General features: G+C 44.5%; 5 protein-coding genes across 5 annotated transcripts; 3 read left to right on the top strand and 2 right to left on the bottom strand.

The window, feature by feature from the left end:
• Positions 1-98: 98 nt before the first annotated feature.
• L199_005536 (uncharacterized protein) lies at positions 99-4,118 on the top strand (the record flags this gene model as incomplete). The annotated part of the gene is made up of 13 exons (XM_064891246.1): positions 99-620; positions 721-908; positions 988-1,204; positions 1,271-1,361; positions 1,432-1,968; positions 2,052-2,756; positions 2,873-3,004; positions 3,072-3,086; positions 3,157-3,223; positions 3,279-3,370; positions 3,513-3,746; positions 3,809-3,861; positions 3,936-4,118. 13 exons carry the CDS (start codon positions 99-101, stop codon positions 4,116-4,118), a joined length of 3,036 nt encoding a protein of 1,011 aa, XP_064747318.1.
• Positions 4,119-4,498: 380 nt separating this feature from the next.
• L199_005535 (uncharacterized protein) lies at positions 4,499-6,364 on the top strand (the record flags this gene model as incomplete). The annotated part of the gene is made up of 7 exons (XM_064891245.1): positions 4,499-4,647; positions 4,770-5,045; positions 5,110-5,169; positions 5,287-5,569; positions 5,713-5,821; positions 5,890-6,121; positions 6,214-6,364. The coding sequence occupies 7 exons, from the start codon at positions 4,499-4,501 to the stop codon at positions 6,362-6,364; spliced, it is 1,260 nt and encodes a 419-aa protein (XP_064747317.1).
• A 570-nt stretch (positions 6,365-6,934) lies between these two features.
• On the top strand, positions 6,935-7,294 carry L199_005534 (uncharacterized protein; the record flags this gene model as incomplete). Its single annotated transcript, XM_064891244.1, has 1 exon — positions 6,935-7,294. The coding sequence occupies one exon, from the start codon at positions 6,935-6,937 to the stop codon at positions 7,292-7,294; it is 360 nt and encodes a 119-aa protein (XP_064747316.1).
• Positions 7,295-7,518: 224 nt separating this feature from the next.
• Positions 7,519-8,550, bottom strand: L199_005533 (uncharacterized protein; the record flags this gene model as incomplete). The annotated part of the gene is made up of 4 exons (XM_064891243.1): positions 7,519-7,825; positions 7,900-8,048; positions 8,174-8,256; positions 8,334-8,550. 4 exons carry the CDS (start codon positions 8,548-8,550, stop codon positions 7,519-7,521), a joined length of 756 nt encoding a protein of 251 aa, XP_064747315.1.
• A 755-nt stretch (positions 8,551-9,305) lies between these two features.
• On the bottom strand, positions 9,306-9,626 carry L199_005532 (uncharacterized protein; the record flags this gene model as incomplete). Its single annotated transcript, XM_064891242.1, has 2 exons — positions 9,306-9,328; positions 9,413-9,626. The coding sequence occupies 2 exons, from the start codon at positions 9,624-9,626 to the stop codon at positions 9,306-9,308; spliced, it is 237 nt and encodes a 78-aa protein (XP_064747314.1).
• Positions 9,627-11,187: the final 1,561 nt, after the last annotated feature.

Raw genomic sequence — 11,187 nt, 5'->3', positions numbered from 1 at the left:
TAGAGATAGAAATCACTCAGTACACTTGAATAACACCGCACAACACACAATAACAGATATATTGGATCCTTTTGTAATTCCGACTCATCCCCTTCGAGATGTCGACGTCGGCAGGAAAGACTATCGAGGGTTTACCGCCAGTTCGCTCATATGACCATGCTGGTGGTATCAGCAGCACGACTTCGACTCATGTCCCACCACCTGAACCTGAACAAGGAGCAGTTCCCAACTCAAGCTCAGTCCCTTCAACACCTCAACCCCCTACAGCATACGCTCAGCCCCGACCTCAACCATCCCACTCCGACCACAATGTCAGTTCATTTCCGGAGAAACACAAATCATCACCAACTTCCTCTTCCAAACTTATATCTACATATTTGAACGACCATCCAAACCATTCAGCAGGTAAAGCCATATACAGCAATTTCCCTCAACCCAACCCACTATTCAGGTTGATCAGACGATTCAAAGTGAAACATTCAGTTATAAATGGTTTAACAGATGAGGAGATGAAGAAATGGCAAGCTCAAGGGAAAGATCTTCGGAAAAAGGCCGGTTGGAGGTTTGACCATGAGGAGGGAGAGGGTGAGGAGGCAGTAGTTGGAGAATTGTTTTGGAAAGTGAGTCAGGCTCCATTCTCAATCATGCTACCTGCTTGATTTTCTCTGTCAGTCAAATAGCTTCTTGATAAGTCAGCTAACGTGTGGTTGTGATGAATAGATGTACATTTCACTCTTACCTACTCTCGAAAGAGATCCTCTATCCGGCTTGGTCCCTCCTGATTTACTAGGTTCGACTACGACGATGCCATTGACTATCATCTCCCTTATCCCAGATATAATGCAACACTATAGGGATGTGATCATACGTGCGGAAAAAGAAGTCTTCTTAGCTACGAATTATTGGCAGTGAGTGACTCCATTTCCTGGGGATATGTACTTTGGTATGTTGGTATTTGGTGGTTGATGGTTTCTGTGCGCTATTTAGACCTTCTAATTCGGTAAATACCATTTCGTCCGCTTTACGGGACTTGTCAGCTAGAACGATCAAAGCGGGTAAACCCAAAGTGATAGTGAAGATCATGTATGATAGAGGCTCTTGGGAACAACTTTGGAATGCTCATGCTCCTGTCAATCCAAAAGAATGGGCTCCATTGGATTTACCGAAGAAAGAGGAAGTACAAGGGTTGGATATGGAAGTTATCGTGAGTCAAGCTCATTTCCAACTCAATATTTCGCACGTATTATACTGATAATGGCGCTTGTTATAGAATTTCCATAGGGTACTGTTAGGAACGTTTCACGCAAAATTCTTGATTGTAGATAGGAAAGTAGCTTTGATCAACAGTAACAACATTCAAGGTGAGACCCTTGCTATCTATCGTATTGACTACAATGCTCAGATGAGCTGATACTCGTTTAAATTCCATAGACCGACCAAATCTCGAAATGATGACTCACCTCGAAGGACCAATAGTGGATTCATTCTACGAAGTAGCCCTTCACTCATGGTGGAACAAGCTCTCACCGCCTTTACCATGTATGTCAACACCCTATCAACCCCCCTTGGACCCCGTGACTGGAAAGCCCCATTACCTGTTCCAAGATCATAATCCGTATTTTGACGATATCGAAATACTCAAAGCTGCCAAAGCTGCTCGATTATTACTCAGAAGACAAACGAGGGATATAGACGAGGAAAAGGCCCATGCGCACAGTCTTGACGGTCCTGGTGCGACTGAACGATTGAGAGAGGCAGTGAAAAGGGTGATTGATGAGCAGAAGGCGAGTTTCAACGACTGGAAACCTGGTGAAGAACTTGAGGCGAGGGCGCATACCGCCATGAAGGAGTTGAGGGAGTTTAGGGAGAGGTGGGGATTGGGTTCGACTTCAAGAGCGCCTAGTAGAGGACCGAGTAGAGGGCCAAGTAGGAGAGCGAGTGGGGAAATGGGATTGTTAAGATCTCAACGTGAGTTAGAACTAACATCACTTTATGTGATGTACTTTGCTCGGATGGATGGATGTTGAGCTGATTTCGAGTGGGTGGATCAGATAAAAACGAAGATGAGAAGGCTACGATCACATCCACTGCGAATGGATCGGAAGCACCCTCTTCACCCACGGTAACGAATGATGTACCACTCAAATCGAAATCCTATCCTTTACCTCATGATCCGGCGGTGGATGAACATTGGGATTCGAATGATTTTTCGGCACCTGCGCCAGATAGACAGAACTTTATCAGTCAGGATGGTACGAGAGCACCAGTCAAGAATGTGGATGGTGTTCGAGGACGGGAACGAGACAAGAAACATGTTGGATTTGCCGATGCCAATGATGACAATGGTGATAGATCAAATCGGGTAATGGGCGATGGGCCAATTACGACTTCACCAAATGGATCATATACCAGCCTGCCCCAAATTCATGAAGATACACCCTTCGTGTCGTCCCCTATAACATCGACCATAAACTTACCACAGGAGGATGACACTGCGAATGGTACGGAACATGCTCCCGTATCACTTGGTGAAGAAATACCTTCAGCTCCTCGAGACACACTGGGTGAACCATTGCCTCTCACAGCGACCCATTCAGAGGAAGCTGGAGATCTGTATGAGAAAACTAAAAAACATGTGGAATTGAGTTTACCCCCTTCTTCCTCTCAGCGGCAGAATGGAGAAGATGGACAAAGTGAGGAAATGCAGCCTGAGGGGACTGGAAGTAAGAGGATGTTTGCTCTTTCCAAGAAGTTCAGTGAGTCATTGCCATCTCAGGCATTCGCAGCTATCCTTTGCTTCCTCTATCCGATGGTTGCACTCTTGTGATTCAAATGGAACGGGATGACTGACAGATGTTTGTGGGTGGTATAGATGCCGGTGCACTTTCCGACGCATGGGCGACAGTGGAAGATTCGGATGAATTAGACGAATTCAAACCTCACGTGGTGCACAAACCACATGATCCTTTCCCTATAGCTATGACGTGTAGGAAGCCTCATGGATGTGAGTGAAACGTACCATCTTTAACCGAAGAGGAAGATACTAATTCTGGGTATTCTGCGTGATCTAGTCCCCGGTCATCATGGTAAGCTTGAATTTACATGTGTATGAGATGTCGGTTTGGTCTAACACTGATTTGTGGAATGAAAATGCAGATATTCGAAATCCCCAGAATGCAGCTTGGTTAGCTGGATTTAGATATGCTCAAAAGAAGGTGTTTGTGTGAGTTAGCTGTGATGTCCGTCTCTGTAGGATATGTAGCTGACGTGTAATGTAGTCAAACTCCTACGTTGAACGCTAGACCGATTGTGAGGGCTGTTAAACAGGCTTGTAGGAGGGGTGTGGACGTCGTTCTGCTACTTGATCTGGGTGAGTCTCAGTGGATTATCGGACAAAGACATATCGATCCACAAAAGACTGTGTATCTAATTCATCCGCTATCTGCATCGTTTACCATCACACTTGTATCTTGAGCAAGAGTATATACTAATCACAAATGATAACCTCGCAGGATTCAATGATAAAGGCGAATCTATCCCTTTCCAGGGAGGTACCAACGAAGAAGTTGTCGATCGGTTATACAAAATCTTACGAAAAGACAAGAAAGAACAGTACCTCAAAGTCTATTGGTACACCGGCAAAGATCAAGTACGACCCTTGAATGCGGTGAAGAAACAGAGAAATTGTCATATCAAATTTGCGGCTTATGATGATCGAGTGGCGATATTCGGGAATGGTAACCAAGGTGGGTCATCCAGCCAACTGGAAGGTATGTACCGAGCTGATTTTACTGGGACGGGGTTGTAGATAGTCAATCGTGGTTCCACTCACAAGAGATAAACGTCATGATAGATTCAAAGGTAAGTTTCGCGTTCTTCATTCGCAATTCGAGAAACGAGCAGGCGCCGACCCTTGTGATGGTTCGTATCTGTAGCAAGTCGTCAGTGAGATGATGGAAACGTTATTATCCAATCAAAACACCTTGAAATACGGTTTGGTGGATTCTGATGGGATCTGGAGGGATAAAGAGGGTCACACGTTGGAACATTACGGTGCGACTGCTAAAGGTGCTTTCAGAGGTTTGAGTGGGTTCATAGCGTTTGCCAAGACCATTTAGACTAACTGTAAGAGAATTTTTGTGTAGAGTTTTGTCATCATTTGTTTGCTTGTTTCTTACTCTTGCATCGTATTGTCACATCTTACTCTTCCTTGTATATAATGTCCAAGTACATTCGTTATAACAGTATACAGTAAATAAATAATCATGCAGCAGTAAAATATTTTGATGTTATCATTGGATGTCTGTGATTTGATTTCCAATTTATGCGATGATATCGGACCGTGATCATGACAGCCGAGTTTGACTGGTACGGTGATATCCGGGTGTACTGACTGAATTGGAAATCACCACTGGCTATATATACTCCTACTCTACCTTACTGTACCATCTTGAGCGCTCTTCGTTCAGTATCCTACCTACTCACAAAAGTCATATAGATGGCTCAGAGCGTGCTTAGACAATCTATCAGATCAATCAACCCGTTACGTCGAAACTTCAGACCCGTTCTCCCCATAATCGCTAGATCCTTTGGTACTTCTACGTTCGAGATGTCTGAATTCAAACAAGCTGATCACAAATTATTGGTGTGAGTGTCTTTCATTCTGGCTTAATATATCTATATCTCCACCCTTCTTTGGTTATTTCCGTGACGGTGCTATCATACACAACGTGTTCCATAATCGGTACTCCTGCTGACCATCTATACAGCATCCCCGGTCCAATCGAGTTCTCCGACCCTGTTCTCTTAGCCAACGCTACACCAGGTACCGCCCATACCTCACCAGCGTTCATTCCCGTCTTTGGGGAATCATTGAAACTCCTCCGAAAGGTGTTGCTGTCCACCGAAGAATCGGGCTCTCAACCTATCCTCATCGCTGGATCTGGTACCCTCGGATGGGACGCTGTTGGAGTCAATCTCGTGGAGAGGGGCGATGAGGTCGTGGTGCTTAATACGGGTTACTTCGGTGACAGTTTTGCTGAATGGTAAGTCAGCCACTGCTGTTATAGTTAGATTCAACCATGTACAGCGCTAATGCTTTTACTTCAGCCTCGAGATTTATGGGGCTAAGGTAAACCAAGTCAAAGCTGAAGTCGGCAACATCCCAACGTAAGTTATTTTTCTTCTACCATGTCACCCGTCACTTTGCTCTCTTCCTTGTGTTCAGACGTCTAGATGACCATATATCAGCAGGTGCTGATGGTTTGGTATGGTATATGTATACAGCGACGAAGCAATCATCTCCGCCCTTTCATCGAAACCCAAAATCATCACCATCACCCACGTTGACACCTCTACCGGTGTCTTATCTCCCGCCGCACACATCGCTTCCCTCGTCAAGAAACACTCGCCCGAGACTCTCATTGTGCTCGACGCGGTCTGTTCAGTCGCCTCTGAAGAGATCAAATTCGATGAATGGGGATTGGACGTCGTTATCTCGGCTACTCAAAAGGGGTTGGGTGTACCTCCTGGTTTGTCTGTTGTTTTGGCTTCTAAGAGAGCCGTTGAGGTGAGTGATATTTTCGATCCCTATCAGCCATGGACCATCTTGCACGCCCAGTGTCGAGATCCGGATCTATCCAGATCTACTCATTGATGTATGAGGATGATGCCAAAAAACTGATGAACTGCTTTTGTGCAACCCTTGTATAGGTTTCCGAAAATAGAAAGACCCCTCAACAAGGATACTACATCTCATGGAAGAAGTGGATCCCAATCATGAAGAACTACGAGGCTGGCAAACCATCGTACTTTGCTACTCGTGAGTATCAGTATACCCTCTTTGTATGGTTTCATGTTTGAAGTGGACTGATTTGTTCTTCGTCACAGCTCCTGTCCAGCTCATCTACGCTCTCAACACCTCGCTCAAGTCCATCGTCTCCAAACCGATCTCAGAACGAGTCGAGGCCCATAAAGCAGCTTCTAAATATATCAAAGATGAATTATCTGCCATCGGACTTGATTTCGTTCCTAAGAGTAGAGATATCGCTGCGAACGGTATGACAGCTGTCAAGTTCCCGAAGGGATTGCAAGCTCCTGATGTCTTACCTAAACTTGCCGAGTGAGTAATTCCCCCCTCACTTCGTGGGGAAAAGGGGTTTTATGATGGTTGTGGTTGTTTGCTAACATGGATTGATTTTCTTTTTGTGATAGACGAGATATCGTCGTAGCGGCAGGTCTACACAAAGCCATCGTCACTGAATACTTCAGAATCGGTCATATGGGCGTTACAGCCGTTGACAGACAACGAGGTGATTTGGAGAAAGTCATAAAAGGCATTAAAGAGGTTTTGGGAAAGAATTGACTCGTTGAATTTGATAAGTTTGAAAAAGAGAAAGAAAGAGCTAGGTTGTAAAAAGGAAATAAAGGTGAACGTGAAGATAGACAGAAGACTAAAAGTGCAATGCTCAAATCAACGTGGTAACTGGAATGATTGTGTGTAGTCAACAATGCATATCGCAGTATGGGAAGGGAAAAAGCCGCCTAAATCAAGACTTCGTAACTTTTTGATCCTTCGCGTATTGGATGATACTACTGACTATGCTGATCGTGCTGCGAAAACTTTCAAATCTACGTTGCCATCCCCTCATGTCAAAGTAACTCAAACGATAATGTACGAGTAGCATTCGTTGCTGGAACTCAAATTCAAAATCCATCAAAAGAGAGGGGAGAGATGCTCACGTCAATGAACGGAAGGTCAGGCCTTCGAATTCTAGTTGATACTCTGCCGAATCCTCAGACCGATTCATGTTGAAGATACACTGCAGTCTGTGCTGTATATAACTGCCTCCTATGCTCGAAGACAATACGGGTCTTGCTACTGCAATTCTCCCTTCACTTGCCAATCAGCATACATCCATTCACGATATCAAAGATGGAAAGAGGCGAAAGTAGCGGTACGCAACATCAGGGCAACGGCTCAGCTACTGACACTCGCAACACCGATACTGAAAGAAGCAGAGCTGATAGTCAGACTGCATATGCTCGCAATGTTACCCCCTCACAGCTTGAGCAAGGACAAGGATCAAGCGCCGCTGGTACTGCTGGTACCGCTGGAACGACTGCGAATACCAAAACCTCGCGATGTTGTAACCCTCTGAAATGGGGTAGAAACATCAGGGAATCTATTGGGAACATTCAAAGGGAAATTAAGCTTGAACGAGAGAGAGACTGGGAGAGGACCAGGGAGAGAAGGATTGAAGAGGCCACAGAGGACCTGTTTGATGAGGAGTGACAAGTTTCGACTGCTCTGACATTTGCTAGAAATGATTCTGATGGTGGTCAAAACAACAGATACATGGAGAATTTGATTTGACATGACATGCATTCTCGGTATTGTACACAACATACGTTAGAAAGCCATGTTTTGGCCCAAACAAAGAAACCTCTCCCTACTGAAATTCCATAAAGTGATATATACATAAAACAGGCAAGATATTACCTAACCCTGCACCTCCTTTAGACCGGGACTGTTCGAAGCAGCACCCTATATCGAGCCTCATCATAGATACCCAATTTGAGATCTTCCGCTTTATTAGCTGCTCTCAGAACCCTTCGTCCCTCATTACCTGGCGTACCGCTAACATCCAAGAAGAAATGCGGAAAGAACAATGATTCATCTTGATTATGCCAGATGACATCGACGAATCCTGGTATGGTAGGTATAAACCAATTTGAACTTTGATGTCTTGTTGCGTCGTACCGTCCTACTGGATCTCCATTGTCGCCTGTATGACTACTGGGATCATATGTGAAGATGACCGTGCTACAAATCATACGAGATTTGAGATGTCGACATACAAAGAGTGAAACTGTACTTCTTGGTCGGAAACAACTCACTGATTACCAGTAGCACTCATAGGTTGATCTAGATTCGTCCAATCCCTAGTAACGATCGGGAAAACCCCACCATCAATGGCATTTCTAGCCTTGATGGTTACTCCAACAGCGGGCAGTGGACCAGAAACTTCGAAAACTACTCGAGAAGCCTGACTATCGTTTAATTGCATATGATTTCGTCAACAAATCACTTGTCTACTGGGCAAAAAGAACATACGGGGACGATGATGAACCTACAGGTGAAATTATCACACCATTGGCATTATCAACCGACCTGTGGAGGGTTCGAGTTCAGTCTGACTGCTTCGATGTAAAATGCTGGTGTTTGAAGCGATTGAGATTGACGACAGCGAACGGCTGTATGCAGTATATCGCTATCACCCTCCTCACTGAGTAAGTCCTGGAGGCAGTTTTGAGGTAGACCGTGGACTCACCTTCAGTCTTTGTCGGACCGAATTTCTTCACTGGCGCCTTGAGCGGAAGACCTCTGGCGATTCTTTCGGCGTTACTCAATCTTTGTCCTGAGATGGCATCTCTCTTATTGTAGACGGGTGGCAACGCTCCAGAGTCAGTTTCGGGTTTACGGTAGGCAAAGCCGAAGATGGGAAAGATGGTGAGAGAAGCTTTGAGGAGGATTCTACGGACCCACATGATGACTCGGTCTTTCGATCACTGGAGTGGAAGATACCTCAAACAGGAAATGATAATTCAGTTAAGAAAGGGGAGTCGACTTGCGGTGTGGTTCCTTACTTTCCCACTGGAATGGTAGGTTCTCATTGTGTTGGTACAGAGCTGTCACATGGGAATATCATTGAATTCATAAGAAATCAAAGAGCGATTATCAAGCACATCAACATAGATCCGCCACAAAACACGATACTGTATGCTGGTCATCATCTTTCCGCGGGTTGTCATTCGCTTCTTGCCTTCCTCTGCGTCGAGTGTGCAATGTACTATTTACCTCAAAATGGTGTGTTCAGCATGGCTAGCCCGAAGACCAGTATATACTAATGTCAACGAAATATTGTGCGATGTCTTGGCGGCTGGACTTCACAGTCGCTGAGGAGGGATTATTCAATGCAAGAGAATGAGAGATCATCGATCGACTTGAAATCGCACAATAACTGCATTGAATTCTTATTTCATGCCCAAATCCCAAATACAAGACAAAAGATTACAGAAAAGTAAAGAACAATATAATGTACTGTTAACGCGTCAAGTCATGATGAGCCATCATAGAGTATTCGTATACACCAAGGCCAGTCATACGATATGCTTCACAATACTCTGAATCCTCCTAGTGTTGTTCTACTTCGGCCTTATTTCCTAGCTCATCCACTATCAATCGATCACCAGCACCATCAGTGAATCGAGTCACCAGATGAACCCGAGTACTTCATTGGGACTTACGAAGCTCGTGCTTTCAAAGCTACAGTAAATTGCAATCCAAAACGTTGTACCATCAGTCAACATCGTCCCTTTTCTACCTACAGTATCGCTGTTGACAACTCACGATTGACTCTAGTAGGATCATATAGTCTTTCTGGGGTTTTCAATGGTAAACCCCTAGCAATCCTCTGTGCATTACTTAGTCGATCGTTCCTCGTTTCTTTGTCGTTCGTATTGGATCTAGTGGTGGGTGTAGAAGGAACTTTGATGGGTGATCCTTGAACTACCATGAGGCATAGAGCGAGAACAGTGAGAAGAAGGAGAAATTTAGATATCATGACGAAAGTGTTTGATTGTGTAAAGGAATGTGTACTAGTTGGAATAATTGGGTTTTATCGTTTATTACTCTACCACTAAAAGAAGATGAGACAAAATGGTTGTGATTCGGCACATCCTTGTGAATGCTTTATATAGTCGTACACAGACTCCATGATTCTTTCACCATTCTTCTTTACAGTGTATGAACGACTACGCGTTCCTTTGGATGGTGTTTAAGGTAAACATCCATAATCAGATCGGTTCATCGGATGATCCATCAGGTTTGGTGATTAACATTTCTGTTCCTGGGAGATCTTCCATGATATCCATGGATTGTGCCACAGCCATGGTGAAAATACGCGTTGATCCCAAGTTACAGTAATTTACGTTAATCGGTTCCACATTCTGGTTTTGATTTGTTGACTTGTTGATGCTCCAGTACTATTTACAGCACCACTTATCTTTCCATCGACTAGAACAATAATCCACTTACGTTCTTCTCGCAGTATCCAGCCGATCGACTATGTTGGTGCTTCTGCGCATACGGTCAGATAAGCTAGAATCGCCACCGCCGCCAATATACACCGTCAAAAGCGGAGATAAACAGATGTGCGATCGAATTAGTATGATTTACTTCTGCCTTCTGCGGTGACGATCTCCCAAGATGTTGAGAAGACAAATGTAGCAATATTTGGAAAGATGACTAGCTCTTGTGTACGAATCTAATGTTGATCGAAGTCCCAGCAAATGTGACTGGAGTCCATTGGACTGTCCTGACTGACTGTGAGTGGTCTAATTATAGCGGGATTACAAGCCCGCATATCCCGACATTTCATTGTGAGATGACTGAAGGAGAGACTGAGGTAGATGATACCTCGGGCATGCCCAACGAAGGAATAGTGAAGGAGGAGAGGTCATGTCCATTAATTGATTTCTGTACAATGAGAGGTACAATAGGATCGTGTGGTGGAGAATACCACATAGCATACATTGGACAAGAACAGGGGTCTAAACACACGACATGAGCAGTGATAGCCAAGACGGAAAGCCCAAAAAGAACAGAGTAAAAACACGAGGCTCAAATGAACAATACGAGGAGCCCAAAGATAATGTTGTATTCAATCCCCAACAAGCAAAAGAGATTCGAGATGATGTCAAGCAAACCGTATGGTTTTACCACCTGGACTGCCTAGGTTGTAAAGCTATGCATGGAACGATCTCGAAATTCTTCATTAGCATCATCCTTTATCAGACGATGCTTAAAGTCACCGAATGTATCTACTTACCCCTCGGAAAACTAGGTTTGTATAGCCTCTCGGGCTTATTCAACGGTAGTCCTCTTGCTAACTTCTCTGCATTTGTCATATTCTTCTCTTTTGGCTGTTGCGAATGAGTTGGTTCAAGTAACATACGCTGAGGTCGATTATCGAATCCGTTTGCTTTTGTTGGTGGATGGAAGGCAGGTGCTGCGTGACATGTTGCGATCAGGTAAATGAGGGATATGAGGAGTGTGAGGAAGGATCGAGGTAATAATTTATTGCGAGATAGGATGGGTGTCCTGTGTGATCTCACTTCCACCAG

Source organism: Kwoniella botswanensis, chromosome 1 (genome assembly GCF_036426115.1).
Source record: "Kwoniella botswanensis chromosome 1, complete sequence".
NCBI classification, from domain to species: domain Eukaryota; kingdom Fungi; phylum Basidiomycota; class Tremellomycetes; order Tremellales; family Cryptococcaceae; genus Kwoniella; species Kwoniella botswanensis.
The sequence above is the reverse complement of the archived record's forward strand: the minus strand, read 5'-3'. Positions and strand labels throughout refer to the sequence as shown.